This window comes from Falco peregrinus, chromosome 3 (assembly GCF_023634155.1).
Source record: "Falco peregrinus isolate bFalPer1 chromosome 3, bFalPer1.pri, whole genome shotgun sequence".
In the NCBI taxonomy this organism is placed as follows: Eukaryota; Metazoa; Chordata; class Aves; order Falconiformes; family Falconidae; genus Falco; species Falco peregrinus.
In genome coordinates this window covers 43,564,068-43,583,555 of record NC_073723.1, presented here as the reverse complement: position 1 = coordinate 43,583,555, position 19,488 = coordinate 43,564,068, and the positions used below count along the sequence as shown (strand labels likewise).

The following is a 19,488-nucleotide window of genomic DNA, read 5'->3' as shown; positions in this document are numbered from 1 at the left end:
CTTGTTTTAATTGGAAAGTTAGTGCATGTTGGATCCAGGCCGCCTCTGTTTTCACCCATCCAAAAAAGCCCGCATTCCCGTCAACATAGACTTGGTGAGTAGTTTGGATGATGAAGTCCTTGCAAGCCAGCAGCTGCTTTCTCCAGTGGGCAATGCACGCATGTTCCTAACTGTGTAAAACGGGAGCAGACTCAGTACAGAAGAGAATCTGCGCAGCTTTGAGCACATTAGATACGTGGCTGGAGACCCTGCTGTATGTAAGAGAAGTTGCCTAAATCGCTTGAGACTTTTTAGGCGTTCCTCTGTGCCTTTAAGTAAAGGAATGCTGGAGCCTGGCGAGTGCAGGCTCACCCAAGATGAACACCAATATCCGCTCCAGGGAGCTGAAAGTGTGTGTTCTCATCTAGGAGCAGGTGAGCGGGAATCAGTGTTTAGCGGGAGTCCAGACGCCACTGAATTTCTAAATCAGTATTTCATGCAAAGGAAAGAGATCTGCTTATCCCCAGCCTCCAGATGCAAACTGAATTATCAAGTGGCAACTCCAAAGAAAATTCTTCAGAAGTAGCCTAATTAAGAACAGTTTGGTTTTTTATGGAATAGGCAAAGAGTTGAAATCCGTGACGGAGCAAGTTTTGCACTGTAGCTGATCTGCTGTGCTTTCCAAAAGCAGCACCAGATGAGTCTGATGCAGCGACGTGCACTATGGTCTTACCTCTGACCGCTGGAAAATCCAAGGGCTTTGTCTTTGAAGGGAGTCATAGTTTAACTCAGGGAAGTGCAGCCTTCTGGCCTCGAAGTACAGGGTTTTGCTTGTCTCTAAACAAGTACATTACCTTATTTCTATTATTTCTAAATAGAGTCTCTTAGAAAAGCTAGCAAAGAGAAAATTAATTTTCTTTAGGTATTACTTTTCCTGCCATGTACTGTTGTTAACCCCACCATAACTCGTGTGTAAGCACTGCGGGTTCTAACCCCCAGGAGAGTTCATGTGACCCAGGATTTATGAGACAGAGGTTTGCTCTGCCAGCTTTATACCAGCCTCAAGCAAAGGAGGTGACAGGCCCTGCCGGGGGCCGGGGGGGGAGGTCTGTTTACATTTTCAGTGTTGCAGAAGCGTGAGAAGGCTTGGAGGATGATCACATCGCTGTCTGTATGATGTGACAAGAACTAGCAGATTCACTGCCAAGTTCTTTTTGAACAAAAAGAATTCAGCGTTGTGTTTTAGAACCTGCATCTTGCCTTAGGCACGAAGAGGAAAACTGAGCCTTCGCTCCCAGTGTCTGTGGGTTTGGGCGGTTTCTGTCCTTCCCTCCAGGTCTGTGCACCTGGCTGCTGCTTCTGCAGGACCTGGGGCCTCGCACCCATGCTTAAAGCATCAACTTTAAAGTTTTCATGAGAAGCTTCAGAGAAGCTTTTGTTCAAAATACAATTTTTAAAAGTTGTCATTTTATTCCAGAACAAACCCCTGAAGTTTGGAAAAATGATCCAAATACTTAAAATTACATGACACATATGAATTGGTTGAATGAAATATTGCATCACTAAATAATAGACAATTCTGTTATGTTTTACTGGAATTAGTATGTTTCTGCAAAAATTGTTGGATTTTTTTTAAATCCAGTCTTCCAACATTTTTCTGCCTAGCTTAAAAAAACCCCAGCAAACCAGAACCACCTCACTTACATGACTCAGCTTTAGCAAGGAAAGCATTGCAATTTTCAGTCATAGGTTTGGGGGTTATTTTTTTTGTTTATATAGGTAAAAATTAAATGTTGTGAATCCAAAGAACAAACAGCACAAAGAAATGATACAGTTGTATTTGTTTATCAAACAACATAATTATCTGTTTATATATATATAAATAAATATAATCTACACTAAACATTTTATCAGGTATGTATGATTGCTGACTGAATTGAAACAATAGCAGAGTTCAGCATGAGAGTGACCCCAAGTTCAAAGGCAAGGCCGTTCCATTCTGGTTTGTTGGGTTTTTTTCATTAGTTTGTTTTGGTGTGGTTTGGTTTGTTTCTGGCAGATGACGATTTACCCGGTGCACATTTCAGGACAACATTGTGCTGAGGTTACTAGCTATGCCAGGCTGTGATGTACAGACTTGCTCGCATTTGCACTGTTCGCATGTTGAAATAATTCTTCCCAAGTTCTCTCCTGAGTAAGAGACTGTCTGTGTAAGAGTGCTTAGCCGTAACACTGTAATTTAATAACCTTATTTTTACACGCGTTTCCTATGTATATATGCACTGACAGATTTGACTTCTCCCTGTAACGAGAGGCTTTGGGAAAGCAAGAACCTTCTGCCACGTCCATCCATGTTTCCTGTATTGCCCTCTTACTGGTCTGGCAGGGGGAGGGGCTGTTGGCATTAGACATCAAAGACTTGGAGTCTTTAGCTGTTGACTCGAGACGGGCCCAGTTCCCCAGAACATAAAAGATTTGTGTGAAGTAGAAACAAATGTAATTTAAAAGCATTTTATGCATTTATTGCAGACAAAGAAGCCTGTTCAGAATGTTGCAGTAAAACGTGATAAGCTTTTGTCTCCTTTAACATGTGCATTGTGGTGGTGTTTCCTTAGGAGAAGCAGATGACCTTTGGAATCAGATTCCACCCAACACCGGCAGACGGTGCGGTTCTGTTGACACAGTTGCAACAGAGCCCTGGCTGCGACCAGGAACTTCAGAGACTTTCCAGAGGTTCGTGGTGGAACAGTCAAACCCAGCAAAAATCTCACCTGAGAGCCTGCTGCCGCTCAGCTGGCAAGGCCTCTCAACAGCACACGGCTGACACGGGAACCCGCGGTGCCTCGCAGCAGAGCAGGGGCCGGTCGGCACTACTGCACTTTCCAGGGTCTCTTCCAGGGAGCGTGTGATACAACGCAGAGCGTGGGGCTGTATGTGTCATTTGAAGTAGCAATAAGAAAGTAAGAGAAGCTGCAGTGCGAAGACGTAGAGCAGGGATATTGTACAGCACATAATGTAGGAAGCAGAGGAATAGCTTGGCCATTTTTGAGGCTGAAACTTCTAGAAAAGGTGCAGAGCTGGACTTACCACAAAACCAGCGTGCACGTGTGTGTGTGAATTTGATAGTAAATAAATTTAAATTTTTAGCTTTGTTTATAGCCAAACTCCAAAACTGGCTGGAAATAAGAGAAAATGGACCTCTGCTGTGAGTGAAAGCTTTTACCAAAAGAGTAGATACCTTGGCAAAGGGCACTTGCTTTTCATACAGTAATGATTGCTATCCTGCATGAAAGCTCAGCAGTTTCATGAAAAAATTACTATTAGCGGTGTCTCTTATGTTCCCTAACCTGTTATGTGCTGGAAATACAGATAGCGTTGCATATATTTAATTTATGGTTCCGATTTAAGAGTTAATAAATTATTTTGTTACTAAGAATGTGAAAGCAGACTTCAGTTTTCTTAATTTATCATTTGCTTCAGCTGATGTTTACTCATGAACAAACTAGACCATCAAGGAATACTAATGTTCCCAGCGGCAGTTTTAAGCAGCTAAGGTGAAAATGTTTTATAATACCATCCTGCCACGGAGCCTCTCATGCCACAGCCCCCCTCATGTATTTCATACTTTTCCCTCTGTCACCTGCCAGCCTTTCCCTTGTCTCTGATGGCTCTTCCCTGTTCCTTCACACGTTGAGCTTTGGGGTAGATCCACTGTACTGATGCCAGGCGACATACAGAACTTTCTTCCTCATCTAGTAGCGTATATAGTTTTCCTTTATTCCCTGAACTTTGATTACCCCCCCACAGAAGCATATATTAGCATTATCCTAAAAAATGAGGCTGGCTTAATGGCCGGAATTTTTGTAAACATCACCAACCTTCCCAAGCTGGCATTTGATTCCTCCAGTTGAAGCCTAGGACACTGCCCCGCCCCCGCTTTAAGTTGCTTCCTTCACCTCTGCAGTGACCTGAAAGCGCTGTACTTGCTCCAGCCTGGCTGCTCCGCAGCATTTAGCACCGTGAATTTCCCTCTGCACCGCTCTCCTCCCTCTGCTACCCCGGCTGCTATTCAGGATCATCTTGGTCCTTCACATCTTTCCGTTGGCTTTCTCTCCATATCTAAAGTTCAGCTGCAGCCAGGGCATTCCTGCCAGCCTTCCTAAATTGTAATTTTTTTTCAAAAATGGTGAGTTGCAGCTGCAAACCACAGTCCTGAGCTCAAGGCTGAGCTGACTCAAATAGAGCCCACCTCCTGCTCCCAGCCCTTCCTTTGTGAGAACTGCCACAGACGTGAGCGTTCGTTCGGTGGAGCTGCAAGTTGAAGCTGGCCCCCAGAGCCCAGCCAGTGCGGTTCTGGGGGTGTGGGAGCTAAAGCTACAGAAAAGCAACGATGAGAACAGGGGTCGAGGGGCCGATGAGCCAAGACTCAACAGCTATTAGGCCTTTTCCACGCAAGCAACAAACCCCGTAAGGTGTGAGGTGGTCGTGCTGTAAAAAAGTCATTGCTCAGTAGAAGTACACAACAGAGCAATGGAGCAGAGCAAGGTTCAAAACAAAAACCCCGCCAAACAAACCCCAATCTACCACACATTTTAGATAATCGATTGTACTCGCTACTACTGAACGCTGAATCCTGAACGCAGACGTTGCGAAGGGATGCAGGCAGACCCATGGGTAACAGACACAGACCTGGCTGTAACCAGGAACACCAGGTAACACTTTGCCACAGGCACGGGGGAAATTACAGCGTCAGTAGGACACACACACACACACACACTATACTTTAACAATTATTACTGATCACTGTCAAACAGGCAAGAAAGACCTCAGGCCAAGCCTGCTATGGTGGTTCAAGATTTAAATGTTACACAACAAACTGAAGAAAATAAAACACAGCCCAAGAGGAAAGGCTGTACCATTGTAATTAAAATCACCTCAGTTGTTCCTTTTCTGACTTCGATAACTGCAATTTGGTTTTGTTCCACCCCAATTAACATTATAAGAAAACTAGTTACGGGTCGTGCCGTTTAATTCCCATCACTGTCTCTTCCATAGCTATTTTGTTGAACCACTTAGCACTTATTTTTGAGGCCTGCTGTGAACAGCTACAGGGAGATTAATTCCTCTGTGAGGAATTAATTCCTCATTCCCTTTCACAGCCTTCACGCTTCTCCCCTTTTCCCCTTTGCTTGTCGTGAGTTTTGTGGGAACACACTGGAGCACAATCCAATTCCGCTTTTACTTACAAGCTCAAAGATGCTGACAAGGCTTAGCTGGCTGATGTATTCCGAGTCAGCAGCCAGATGAACCATAATCCCAGCCTCCCTCTCTCACCCACCCTTATTCTGGAAGTCTGTTTTATATTAATACTTGTATTAATATTTTAATCCCCAGAAAGCAAAACACAGTATTTTAGTTCCTATCTGTGCAGCACTACAGGGTTCATTTGTCTAGTCCACTTACAAGCACTTTTACTCTTCCTTTTTTCCCTGGTTTTTTAAACTTACCGTTCTTTTTCACCCTGTATTTGCCGAACAGTGAGAAGACGCATCCTAGTCAACTGCAAGGCACCCACCTTTTGGCCCCCCCGAGGGCTGGGGTCTGTTCCTTTGAAATGAGAACATGAGAGGCGGCAAAGGAAACTGTAAAACAAGTAGCTGTGGATTAGACTGGTTTTGATTGCACTGATGAAAGAGTTCAAAAACTTTATTGACCTATAACCTGATTAGAATATGCCAGATGAGAACCAAATATTGTACAGAAAGTTGTACAGAATTTTTTTTACATAGAAAACTTTACATATCTGTACCATATACATTTTGCCCATCTGAAAAAAATTTCTACATCCATTGTAATACAGAATGCTTGACAATCTTGTCTTTTAACCATCAGAGCACAATTCACAGTATGAATAAGTTTCCAATAAATTTAACCATCCCCAAACCATGCCAGATTTGTTACTTGAATATATTCCACATTAAATTCTGTACATAAGAGTGAAATCTACATCAAACAAAAAACATCTGACAGCAGACACAACCTAGACTTGTTTGCAGTGATTCAAGTTCCAGTCCTTGAAGGATCATCATTTCAATGGCTCATTATATTTAAAAGCCCTAAAACAAGTATATTACAGGTAGTTATGTCAGTTGTGATATTTCTACCTCTGTTCTTGACAAAAGTCAGCAACACTAACTTCTGGGCTACAACAAAACCAAAAAAAAAAAAAAAAAAAAGAAAAAAAAAAAGGAAAAAAATCACAACCCCGAAAAATAAAACCCAAACTTCTAGTGCATTTGGTAAACAATGAAGTTGTTATGGGTTTTCAGCAAATCAATAATACAGAAATAAAACAATTCAGGAAGAACTGTATAGTGTTAAAGAGTTTATATTACAGACCTGCATCTCTGTACATTTTTCACAGAAGGATGATTACCAATGTCTCAGACAGCCTGAGTGTGCAAAAATCTTAGAATATCAGACATAGTTGCTAAATATCTTTTACCATGAACAATAATCTCCATTTTCTTTTCACTATAAACATTTTATCCTTCAAAATACAGCTCTCCTGAGTTGTACTTCTTGCAGAAGCTCAAACCTTTACATATATAGTTCTTTGGGTACTTTTTACTTTCACACCCGCCATAAACATCTGTTGCTATACTGCTGTCTAGGACAGTAAAGGATATTGCAGCCCATGCTGACCAGAGGACTGTGCTAAAAACTGGCTCTGTGCTCAGCATGAGCCAGGTAGAGAAACCGATAGAGATAATCCATCAGGAAATAAAGGGACTGGAGTGTTGCAAGCCTTAATTACAGTTGTAAGCATCTGTACCGTTAACCCTTGGATACACATTGCCATACAAAGAAATCATTTTTATGGATATCCAGACAGAATGGCTCAGCTACCTGGTCCTTTGATTTAGCTGAGGAATATAAACTTTTAAACGGAGCAATACTCAGTCACTATCTGCTACTGCTTGCTTATTCCAGACTCTTGCTCTGGTGGTTGGGATATTTGAAAAACAACACCAATCCGCAGGAAAAACCTTCGCAGAACAGCTCGAAGTTCAGGAATAAGGTCAAACTGCATAATTTCACACAACAGCGGATAGTAGAACGAGGCGTGAGCCTTGAACTGAGGAGAAAACAGAAGAAATTGTTCTATTATGCATCAATACAGCTCAGAAAGCGTGTTCCAAGTGAAGAATTATAAATACTCTCCCAAGTCAAGGTGAGAAACCAACCCATGAAGTGACAAGTAGAAACATCTTTCTAACTGAAGCTAGCCAGTGCTAGAACAAGGCTCAGACAGCTTGTACTCTGACAGATGCTCACTGGCTACACACAGCTCCTTGCTAATGCTTATTCTGCAAGAGGAAGAGGTTTTCTTATCAGTCAAGTTTTTTTGTTGTACTTGGCCTCTTTCACTTGGTATTTCAGCCAAGTTTTGTTACAGGGAGATCTAAATATGGATTTATTTACTGCAGAATTGCTTTGGAGAAGGTCAAGGTGCTATACACGCAGGACTGGAAACAGAAACAGGAGTTGTTTCTTTGAATAAAATATCAGCCACTAATCCCCTACCTCAGCAGGAGAGGGGTAAGAGCAACTTAACACATACTTGTAAAGGATTTCAGTATCTTTTACATTTTCTCAGACACGTTTTATTTTATCACTCACTGCACCCTCACTGTGCATTACTACTGTCGGTATTTCGATGCACATTCCCTCAACAAAGCGTGTCTACAGAGCAGCAGGAGCTTTTAAAGTCAAACGTGTAACTGTGACGAACCGGTCTGGAACTACTTACCTGTAAACGTCATCTTAAATAACATTCCAAACAGTTACTTACCCTTTCATCACTTATCTTCAGGACTTTAGTCAAAAATAAGAGTAACAGATTAGTCCAGGCTTCCCGATGACTTTCTGATGTAAGAGTGAGGAAATAACTCAGAGCCTCACTGCAGACACTGAAGAGGAAAGACACAAAAACTAGTAACTAACTAGTAACTAACATTTTATTTTGAGCTCTGCTGCAGAGAAAGACCTTCGGCTTTGCAACTATACCACTGCAGAGTCCTGGTGTAGAACAGCATCGCCTTATGAAAGCTACTGCAAGCCTCATTAGCAGTAGAAAGCAGTAATCTTGTTCAACTCAAAACCAGTGTCCCAGGACTTCACTATTCAATATATTGACAAAACATGATCGTGCTGTTCGTACACATATTTAAAATGTATCAAGTGCTCTTTGAGAGGTACTAAAACGCATACGACAAAATGATATGTAGACTATAAAAAGTAATCTCATGCTGATGCAACCAGGTAGTTTGCAGTTCTGCTCCCTGGTCTGTAAACCTTAAAACACTGTTAAACACTGTTAAAAAACTGTTACTGCCCTGGTTTTAAGCCCTCTATTATTCCAACACTTGCTTAAACAACTTTGTAACCTAAAAACTTTCAGGTGAACCTTGGTATTCACAGTAATGAATAACCAAAAAGCCAAAAGCTTCTGTATGCCCACAGGCTTCTTAAGCCCAGCGCTCATTTCTGCAGATGAGAACAAGCACCAGCTCCCTAAAATATCTGCAAGAAAAAAGCAGGGTTGCTAGTTGCTTTTCTTTTTAAGAAGGAGCTGGAACAAGCCCCCACCTACCCACATGCTACCAAAAAAGGTGACAAAACCTTTGTTCTCTTCTGCAAAACGTGTAATGAGTACAAAAAGCAGACGCAGTATTAGTAGCTGGAGGCAGAGTGCTCTACACACAACATAAAACCTCTTAATGGGAGCTGTGACTACCACCATACTGTGTTGGCTCTAGAAGTTTACTGCAAACAGAGGTGGTCTATCCTTTTAAATAAAAACAAACATTCTTTCACGTCAGAAATAACATCAACGGGTTCAGCCACATGGACCTTACTTTAGTAGCCTCTGCTGGACTTCCTCCCATGCACTGGTACGGCTTTCATCCATGTACATACGGAACAGAATGCGCAATCCACAGGCAAGACTACTAGTCTCCTGTTTCAGAAGATTAGGCTTTGATTTGCCTTTGAAACCTAGAGAAATTCCAAGCATCCATTCAGATTTGTGTTTCATCTGACATTTTTCCTTACAGTTCCCCACTTCTCCTTCCAAACATCTTCTGCATATAGACAGAAGAACCCCCTTATGTAATTAACTTCTCACAGCATTTAGTACAATGGAGTCCTGCTAAAAATTAACCCACGTATATACGCCACAACTGTGTTTGGCACCTATTTTTATAGATGCTTCCAAGTAAAGTAGATGTGAAACCTGGGTGTATGATAAAAGTGCATTCTAACCACCCGAACAATGGACCATTTTGCCTCAGGTGTATATCTGTAGTGCTTTATTGTTTGTTTTTGATAAAAATGTCTACAATATTATTGTTTCCAAGGCTGTTACTGTATAATTAAACTCAGTTTTGCTAGTGACGAGCCATACTAGCCAAAAGCATACCCGTAAATACGAATACTACCTCAGCCAAGCTGAAGTGGTTCTGTGTATGCATACATCAATGCACAAACCAGCCTGCTGCATCTTCACAGTATGCAGTGACCGTTAAAAATATTAATACAGCCAACTTTGGTGCAAGGAACAGATTAAACACAACGCTATTGAGAGTCCGTTTTTCATCTGGTTTTTTTTCAGAAAATGACATATTTTTCACTTATACTCTGGTAGGTAAAACAAACCCCGCTAACAAGTCTTCAGGTTTTGTGCCTGCAGCCTCCAAGCACGGGACTTGCACCCACAGCCAGGGATCAGCTTGGCAGCTGTAACCCAGTGAAACCTTAAATGTGAGGACATGAAAAAGATATTTGCACCTGCACAGATGAGGTCTCCTCCCCTTAGGGATTCTAGGGTATAAAGTTAAAGGCTGACACTCAATTTTACATTCAACATCGAAGTACGTTTCACCTATTTTTGGGTTAATTCAAAGCACGCTGACACATTCTTGCAAAATATTTCTCCAAGGTGACTGACTCACCCGCTTTCCAGAGGGCAGTTCTTTGTTCATTGTTGGAATTAAATGCTTTAGCAAATCTGTGAGATTCCAGCAGACAATCCAGAAGTTTAAAAAGCTGCTGTGATGTTAGAAAACGATACATTCCTTGATCTTGTGTATCCACATGCACATCGAAGTCTACTGCATCTCTCTGTTTTAAAAAAAAACAGGAAAAGATTGCAAGTAAAAATTCACAATTGTCTTCAGCAAGCTCCAGTCATAACTCAATCCTACCCTGTTTTCATCTTTACTCGTACCGAAACTTAAAAATGTATTAACAGTTGTGTTCACATCCCAGTTACATAAATCCCTTTGAACAATACATGTTTTAATCTCCACGGTGTGCTGCCCCAGCACAGCAAATGCAATTTAACGCAAGATATAAGCTGTTAAATCCAATAGGGCTGAAAAAAATCAGAAAAAAAGATACCTATCAGTTCTACTTACTTGTGCTGCTGCTAGATTCTCTGCATCTTCTTTTTTGCTAGTTGCTGGGAAGAACACAATATTGTCGATAGTCTGAATGAGTTCCAGTTGTACAACACATTTGATCAAAAGAGCAGCAAATAACTTCTGTTCTGGAAATTCTTTAAAGAGAAGAAAAAGAAAATTGCTTGTTAATAAAGAACTGCAACACCTGTCTCTTTTTTGAGCTATTTTGGGGGTAAGCTGAAGAACAGCTTAACTTCAAGCACGTTCATAAATCAAGTCTGGAATCCACCCATCTGAATTACTCTTCTAAAACCAGGACTGATACCAGGTCTACTATTACCACCAGACATGAGCATTTTAAGCACCAACACATAACTTTCCCCAAGTACCTTAAGGATTTGATATGTTCTCTTCAAATCAGCCTAAATACACTTCCCCCCCCCGCCCCGCTATTGCTTCAGTTGCATTCTGCACAGAAAGAACCTTGCTCTTAAGAAAAAAAAATATTACTTATTTACATAGCATTATAAGGTGAGTACTATTCTTAGTATTTTACTTTGGCTAAAAAGCCTGCAAGTTAGCAGCTGAATTCTAGATTTTTAAAGCACAGGTGAAAGATGTGGACCCACAAGAGACCAACAGAATTCTGTCATACTGCATGAAGACAAAACTTTAACCAGTATAGTTCTCCTCACATCACGTTTCTGAAGTTATAGCTGGGGCTATAACTAAAGGTATCAGACATCTGCTGAATACTACTCTTAATATATATAAAATGCCAAATCACTACTAAACACGTACTTGCTGTTGGCCTGGTTTTGCTTATTTCTTCACCTACTGTGGGCCCTATGCTGGGTTGATATGGACGTCCATCTGAAGATCTAGGCTGAACAGAATCATGAATATCCACTGACTTCTGTGATATTGTATCCTGAAAAAAAGGCAAAAAAAAAAATTACAGATAATTTCTGCAAGCTAATTGTTGATAGTATTGTGCTCTTTATACCTTAAGACATTTACTGTTTCAACACTACACTTTTTCATTCATTTTGGTCATATTTAATACCAGCATTCACAAAAGATGTGCTAAGAAGATGCCCTACTAAGAAAGCACTGAAAAATCAACAAGCAACAAATACTTAATTACACAGCAAAGTCAACGACTAGTACTTTGCACACAGGTGTTTTTGTATGCCATCCAAGCATTTAGTATGTCAGCCAACAGTCAGTTTGACTTTTACCAGTTCAAGCGTATGAGGTTTGCTGCAAGGTTTCAGTACTGGGAAATGCAGTATCTACCCCTGATTTACAACAAAAACCTCTAACAGCTTCTGTAAGAACTTGCATTCTTTTTATAATGGGTGAAAATGCTAACACACAGTTCCTAAAAGACAAGTCCAAACAGTATGAGGTATCATCAAGCCTTAATCTTTACTTGCATTTACCCCCTTGAACGTTCTGAATTATAAGCTCCTACTAACATGTCTGTAGGTGCTATAGGAATTTATCAGAGTAAAACGAAGGAGAATATATGCATATCAAGGAAAATGCTTTCATTTTAAATCCTCTCGCCAGAGCTGCTTCAGCAGACTTCTGCAATGTGTTCTGATTCCCCATGTTACATTGTTTTATCTTGTGAGCTAGAACTCAATGACTTTGGAAGATGAATTGTTGGGTTTTTGTTTTATTTTTTAATAAATATCTTCCTTCTTGATCAGTTGAATGTAAAGTATTAAAATCAATGATAATACCTATTGTTTTCATTTCAGAAAGCACTCATTGAAAGAGGGCATATGTAGTGATTACTGTCCCTTTCAATAGCCCAGCACTTCTATTGGCATATATATTCCAGAAGTGCCACTGGAGACAACACATTAATTCCCTACATTGCGTGGCTAGCAAGATTTAAGTCTGCACATACACTTCCTATAAAGAACATATCAACTTCTCATACCAGTAAATAAACAACGTCTTCATCTCTAATAAATATATTTTTAATAGCTATTATGTCTATAGATAGTAGAATGCTTCATTATAATTTAACTACCTGAAGAAAAGTTAGATGGAAATACTTAAAGCCTGCAAAAATTTTATCCTACCAAAAGAAAGGATCCAAAATATATTTCCTTTAACATTTATTATACAAGTTCTGTTCATTTTGAAGTTGTAAAGTGTCTTTTTACACTGAAGTAAAAGAAGATTTTAAAAAACATTAATGTTGAACTATTTCAAAGAGAAAAGAGCTTTCAATTTATTAATGACTAAGACATTTAATATATCGGCCATTTGTGCATGTTATTATATTCAACATAAATGGATCAAAAACGTAGCCAACACTGTTAGATCAAACGCTTTATACACGAAACCACTACAAATGAGTCGATATAGAAAACACATTGTCACATGGATATAAAACACCTGTATAATGAGAACTGGCCACCGAAAACATCTACACTCTGTTGCAAGCAAATTATGTTTAACACCCCATAAAGCTAAATGGAGGGAGTCAGTCTCTCGTAGCAGAACTCATTTGAGACCATACCCATGAACAATTTTTATATGACAGTCCTTCCACCTCCAGCATTTTCTCATCATGTCAATGTATCAAAGACAATATTGAGCAAAATGAAACAAACCCCACAAAACCAGGAAACAACTCAAACGTTAAATACAGTATTACAGAGACATACTAGGCACAGGACATTACTTCTATCATACGCAGAGAACGACCTACAGGCAACTCCCAGAAGCCAACTTCACTGCAAACAAATATATATTTCTCTTTCTCAATTAATTCCTTGCTATTTTTAAACATTAAATAGCACTTTAGCTGGAAAAAACTTTTTCAAGTAAATCAAAACTGAAAAATGGGTTTAAACAAAGTACACTTTTTACTTATTCTACATCACAACATATTTGTACCAAACTTTTGCAAGCTTTTAAAATAGTTTTTATTTCAGCAGCTTACCAGTTTTTCTTTTGTATCAGAGGGAGATCCAGAGCCAAACTCCCCACTGGTTGGTCGCCAAGTCAGCAACCTTGAAAACACAAAACCAGTACCAAATTTAGGAAGTCTGAAATACAGATCAGAACCAATATCCTAAGAAGTCAACTTCAGTATGGTGGGGTGTTTTTTTTAATTTAATGGAAGCCAAACCCCAAAAAAGAGTTGGATATAGATACTTCCATAAATTAATAAACTCATTTCAATTTTAAGTATACATTTTCTTCTTTCACACATATTGAAAATTGTGGGTTTTGTACTTCCAACGTTTCTACCAATTGCCTTGAATGGACGACTGGATTATGTGGAGGTGGCCTAATTTTTCTCAGAAATAACGGATTTTGCCTTGCTCTCTCGCACTGCCTTAAGCTTTACCTGGAGTCAGGAATGAATCTACCCCAGGACAAATCAGCATGAACGTCTGGAGATGTTTTGCATTCTCTGTTTGGGCTGTGCTTCAGCTTTGTGGTTCTACTTCCACTTAGGATTCATTGCTGTTATGAAGTAGTAAGTCACTGACAAGACTTCTGATCTCTTCCCTGCTGTTTTCCTATAGCATGTTGCTGTCCTGAGTATCTTTGCCTTGAGCACTAAAAAATTTCTACATTAGTTGTAACTTGTTGCGGCTGTCTGTGTCTGCCAAGATATGGGGGAAATGGGATTAAATAACCTAAGTGGCCCCATCATCTCTTGTTCTATCAACTCTATTGCTACAAAGTAAGATTAAAGTTTTTGTTGTTGCTAAGATCTCAAACTATGTATCCTCAATCTCTGTGAGGCAAGGCTTGATGGACATCTGTGCCTATGCTAAATGAGATCTTTCTCATTGTGTTAAGGATTCTAAATTAACATATCACTGCTCTTCATATAACTAAGATGACAAACTGTAGACAAGAAAATACAAAAATCTGGAGGCATGCAATGAGACAGCAAATAAAGTAAAGCAGAGAACTGAACTGATTCTTGAAAGCTACCAGAACACAAACTGTGAATTATTTCTGCATTAGAGGTTGTTAAATACAGTGTAATTGATTTTGGGCTACGAAGTCTTCCATCTGCCCAAGGATGTAATGGAAGAATGAGCCATTATGAGCCAAGAGAGGCCAGATTATTGTAATTTGTCTAAGGAACCAATTCTAACTCCTGAATTTCCTGAGGACAAGAGGCCATTCACCCTGGCTTCCTCAGTGCCAGCAAGCCAAACCTTGCTCTCATAAGGCTTTGGAAAATGTCTATTTAAAAAGATTTATAAACAGAATGGAAAAAAAAAATCAAACAAACTATTAAAATGAGCTAATGAAGTATGGGCTGGATGAGCAAACAGTGAGGTGGACTGAAAGCTGGCTGAACAACCAAGCCAGGAGGGTGGTGACCAGGGGCATAAAGTCTAGTTGGAGGCCAGTAACGAGCAGTGTACCCCAGGGATCAGTACTGGTCCATTTCTGTTCAACATCTTCATTAATGATCTGGATGACGGGACAGAGTGGACCCTCAGCAAGTTTGCAGATAACAAGAAAGTGGGAGGAGTGGCTGATACACCAGAGGGTCATGCTACCACCCAGAGGAACCTCAACAGACTGGAGAAATGGGCCGACAGGACCCCAAAGAGGTTCAACAAGTGGAAGTGCAAAGCCCTTCCCCCTGGGGAGGAACAACCCCAGGCACCAGTATGCTGTGGGCCACCCAGCTGGAAAGCTGCTTGGCAGAGAAGGCCCTGGGGGTGCTGGTGGACATCAGGTTGGACATGAGTCAGTAACGTGCCCTTGCTTGCAAAGAAAGCAAATGGTATCCTGGGCTGCATTAGGAGAACTGCCAGCAGGTAGAGGGAGGTGATCCTGCCCTCCCTGCTGAGCACTGCATCCAGTCCTGGGCTCCCCAGTATGAGAGAGAGACATGGACATGTTGGAGAGAGTCCAGCAAAAGGCCACGAAGATGATGAAGGCACTGGAGCATCTCTCCTATGAGAAGAGGCCAAGAGAGCTGGGACTGTTCAGCCTGGAGAAGAGAAGGGTCAGGGGGATCTCATCAATGTATATAAATCCTGGATGGGAGGGTGCAAAGAGGAGAGAGCCAGGCTCTTTCCAGTGGTGCCCAGTGTTGCACCAGTGGCAACGCACAGAGAATGAAAGACAGAAAGTTCCCTCTGAACATCAGAAATCACTTTTTCACTGGGGGTGACCAAGCACTGGCACAGGTTGCCCAAGGAGGCTGTGGAGCTTCCCTCCTTGGAGATATTCAAAAGCCAAGACATGGTCCTGGGGAAACATGGCTCTGAGTGGCCACGCTTGAGCAGCGGGGTTGAAACAGACCACTTCCAGGGCCCCTTCCAACCTCGCCCATTCTGTGTGATCCTGTGTTAGTAACTTCAGCTATCAAAACCTCAATGATTTTGTGGAAGCTTGAGTACACAGTTTTGGTTTTTTTAGTAAGTAATCTCTGCTGAAGTTAGTAGCCGAGTAAATATTCTAGTACTAAGTTTTCCAAACAAGGAAATACTATGATCACCTCTTTTTGCAAAAAGGTAACTTGCCAAGAACCAGCAGAGGCTAGTACTGCAACTAAGAACTCCTGCAGCCAATGCTGCCAGTCTTAAATTGAAGGAGTTAGTTACACAATACCTGGAAGACATTTCGTATGAATGTTAAAAAAGGACAGATGCAATCCTATGTGATCAGATTAATCTCTGCCAGAAGACACCTTACACTCCAGAGATTCTATTTCGTCATTTAGCAATAAAGCACTTGCCCATAACACTTTCATCTATACCACTGTGTGATTGGTCTGCCTTCATTTCAACATTAACTTCCAATGTTACTTCCAGGCATGGGAAAACAAAGGTAAAAGGAGCATTTGCCGCCTTCTCCAGGTACTGGGGCACCCTCCACAACAAGCTGGGTATAAAAACAGTGTTGCCAAAAGAAAAAAAAAAAAAAAAAAAAGGCTGGGAGGGCAGGAAAAGCTCCACCACCAAAACAAGACAACTAGAGGGACTAAGAAATATAAATATGTAGTGCCAGCCAAACCAGAAGTCACAGAAAAAGAACCAGATCCCATAAAAAGAGAGAAGTATCTTTCTAGGACTCAAAGAGAAGGAAAAAAACTCGGAGTACAAAATCTCCATTAAAAATACGAATGAATACCTGTATATTTTTATGATTTTTTCTTACCCATCTAAAAAGCTTCACCTTTAGTCAAATATGGTCAAAGTGAAAAGACTGTTTTCAGCAGTTTTGTGTCACCCAACAATTGTTTGGAAAAGAGCAGGCATACCTTCACCATGGGAAAGGAGACTGATTACCTATGCTCAAGGTACTCGTGTAAAATCCAAGTAACATTTACTTTACTCTGCAAAAGTTGGAAACCTCCAAGAAATGTAGAAAAGAATAATATAATTAAAGTTCTCAAAGAAGGCACAGAAAGGTAAAAAAACAGATGAGAAGGAACAGAAATCTATGGAGTCTGATACCCTCCTCAGAAAAACAACTCATTTGAAAAGCCAATGTGCCATAAACATCAAAGGGAATAATGCACATATTTGAAATCAGATATAGCTAAAGGCAACAAGAATAATCTGAATGTGTCTAAATATTAAGATATTCAAAATGTTGCTCTAGAAGGGTTGCTAAATATTCAACCTAAGTTTTGATCATAATGTGGAAACCAAAGCAAATGTTCTGCTAGTGAATATCACTTCAAAGTCTTTCCAAGTATAAGAGATAGTAAGTTAGGGCTAATTCAGTTGGACTTTTACATCCATAAATTTGGTTTATAATTTTATTTTTGGCAGTTACTGAAATGTGAAAAAAAAAAAATCTTGCTAGCGCCCAGATGTTTCAGCTTTATTTTAGTATTATATTCTAGATGCAATTAATTCTTACCTACTCACATACAAAAGTAGGTGAGATAGTGACAGATGGATTAACTTATCTTTTAAGCATGAATGAAGCTCTCTTACAGTGCTACCTGATACATAACTAAAATTAAGGAAAGACTGATGTGCAGAAGGTTCCATTTTGCTTCGGTTTTCTTCAGGCCTGAACTAGGCGATACATAGAAGCAAAGAGTATGAACTAGTTGACAGACATAGGACAAGTAATAATACAACAGTTCAACATTAAGACTATTAGATTTGAAAACAAGCAGTGTTTCACCTCAGCGTTCATAGGGTATGGGATAAAAACTCATCTTTGGTATAATGTTGGATGTGATTTCTTGTTATTCTGCTCTATGACATGTACGTGTATCAAACTACTCGGGAACAGTACAGCCTTGTTGCAAGGAATTTCACATAGAGTTGTAACACAAAGGGAAAGACAGTTACCAAATATACACGATAATTTTCATAAAAAGATTAGGATCCATAAAAACATATGATGGAAGCTAAACATCAACCACAGAGACTTAAATCTGTAAGACTGTTACTCTGTTTTAGTATTATCTGGAAAAAGCTTCTTCACATGTAATTACAAGTTGCAAAGTCTGCCTATCAATAGCATTCTTCTATTACAAAAAGAAAATGACCAAAAAAATCAGATACTACTTCTCAGAAACCCCAACATTTTAAAGCTGAATCAGCTTACAGGTTTTGGATTGGTTTTTTTTTGTTGTTGTTGTTGTTTTTTGGGTTTTTTCTTATCTCCCATATAGTATTTCTAGTTTGTAACAGCTTATCATTTACAACACAAAAGTAGTGTATCTATCACTTAATTTATCAGTATGCTCCAAGAAAGTCTGCTTCTATTTAGTCCACACAGCTTTTTGTTCACCCCACTTATTAGATATCGAACAGTTAGAAATCAGTAAGTCAACTTAACTACATTATTTTACAAAGTATAAATATTAACAGTCATCTTACGCATGAGGGATTGTAGTTTTGAAAATATCCAGCATGCAAGTACAAGTTTTATCCCAGATTTCTAGGGTAAACTTTTCACCATTTAGGATGACAACATTCTCCAAACAGTTTGTACCAGATCGTGCCAGTTGTTCATTGTCTGGAAAAGACAAACAGTGCATTTGTTTATTCACATTCAGCACAGTAAAATGTTAACATTGTTTAACATAACTTGGTACAGTCCTACCTTGCTGCACACACCAGTACAGCTGTGCAAATATATCATCCAAAAGAACATCACTAAGTACTTCTAAATACTGCGTAAATACATCACATATTGCATAAAGTGCATGGTTGCAAGTAGTTGTCATCCATTCAGCTTTCTAGGAGGAGAAAACAAAAAATGACAACTTTGAGGTAAAACTTTTAGGATACACATCTTTGCAAGCAGGCAGATATATGTATTTACTCAATTTGAAATGCTTTATAGTGACATACAATTCCTTTCTATATCTCAAAACCCCCACAACTTGGAGCCCCAACTTAAGCTTTGCTAACTGGCAGGTTTAAAAACCTACAGAAACAGACAAACAACTATTCTCAGAGACAAGATTACAGGACTGACAAGCACTTACCATTATGAGATACTGAGTTTGACATTAAACATAGCGTCTAACCCTAGCTCAATAGTTTAACACCAAACTAAGTTTTCCGTGTTTCCTCTACATATTTTCCAAGTGATAAAAACTTAAGAGAGTAAGATGCCCTTCTACAAATACTCACACAGAGCCTCCCAAATAGCTGACAGTTGCGATCGAACTTCTAATATTAGTAATTTACACAGTTTACATTAGTAAGCTCACTTCTGTTTCACCTCCTTGTAAGGACAGTACCTGGTGCTGGTTTGGCAGGTCAAAACCTGTTTGGCTAGTCAAAAGGCTGCAGTGAAAGCACAGTGCTATTCTGGGGATTTGTTTGTCTGTTTGTTGGTCATCAAAAAGTTTTGAACTAGTAGAACTTATTTCTTCTAACTGTGACTTCACTGCTGATCACAAGCCTCATTCCACTGAGCGTGCTGCCATGAAGTCATGTATGTCTCAGATTCCAGACATCACATGTAAAAGCTGCAGTTCTTCTTACAAACTCTAGATAAGTTGCATTTTATGCTTTCTTCTGTTGTTCATAGTGTAAACTACTAGGCCTTT

The 19,488-nt window shown here is 39.9% G+C and overlaps 2 protein-coding genes across 12 annotated transcripts in view; one reads left to right on the top strand and one right to left on the bottom strand.

Annotated features, from left to right (window-relative positions):
- The window catches only part of CSPP1 (centrosome and spindle pole associated protein 1), a 64,115-nt gene extending 60,693 nt beyond the window's left edge, over positions 1-3,422 (top strand). For all 9 annotated transcript variants that reach the window (XM_055799363.1, XM_055799362.1, XM_027791714.2 and 6 more), the window contains one exon: positions 2,595-3,422. In XM_055799363.1, the coding sequence (XP_055655338.1) occupies positions 2,595-2,803 (209 nt within the window). In that variant the 3' untranslated portion in view covers positions 2,804-3,422. The remainder of the gene's footprint in view (positions 1-2,594) is intronic.
- Positions 3,423-5,667: 2,245 nt separating this feature from the next.
- ARFGEF1 (ADP ribosylation factor guanine nucleotide exchange factor 1) overlaps positions 5,668-19,488 on the bottom strand; it is a 94,631-nt gene continuing 80,810 nt past the window's right edge. For all 3 annotated transcript variants that reach the window (XM_005240921.4, XM_055799361.1, XM_055799359.1), the window contains exons 31-39: positions 18,531-18,666; positions 18,305-18,443; positions 13,414-13,483; positions 11,247-11,376; positions 10,461-10,600; positions 9,996-10,164; positions 8,901-9,039; positions 7,835-7,952; positions 5,668-7,117 (exon numbers count right to left, since the gene is read on the bottom strand). In XM_005240921.4, coding sequence (XP_005240978.1) covers positions 6,953-7,117; positions 7,835-7,952; positions 8,901-9,039; positions 9,996-10,164; positions 10,461-10,600; positions 11,247-11,376; positions 13,414-13,483; positions 18,305-18,443; positions 18,531-18,666 — 1,206 coding nt within the window. In that variant the 3' untranslated portion in view covers positions 5,668-6,952. The remainder of the gene's footprint in view (positions 7,118-7,834; positions 7,953-8,900; positions 9,040-9,995; positions 10,165-10,460; positions 10,601-11,246; positions 11,377-13,413; positions 13,484-18,304; positions 18,444-18,530; positions 18,667-19,488) is intronic.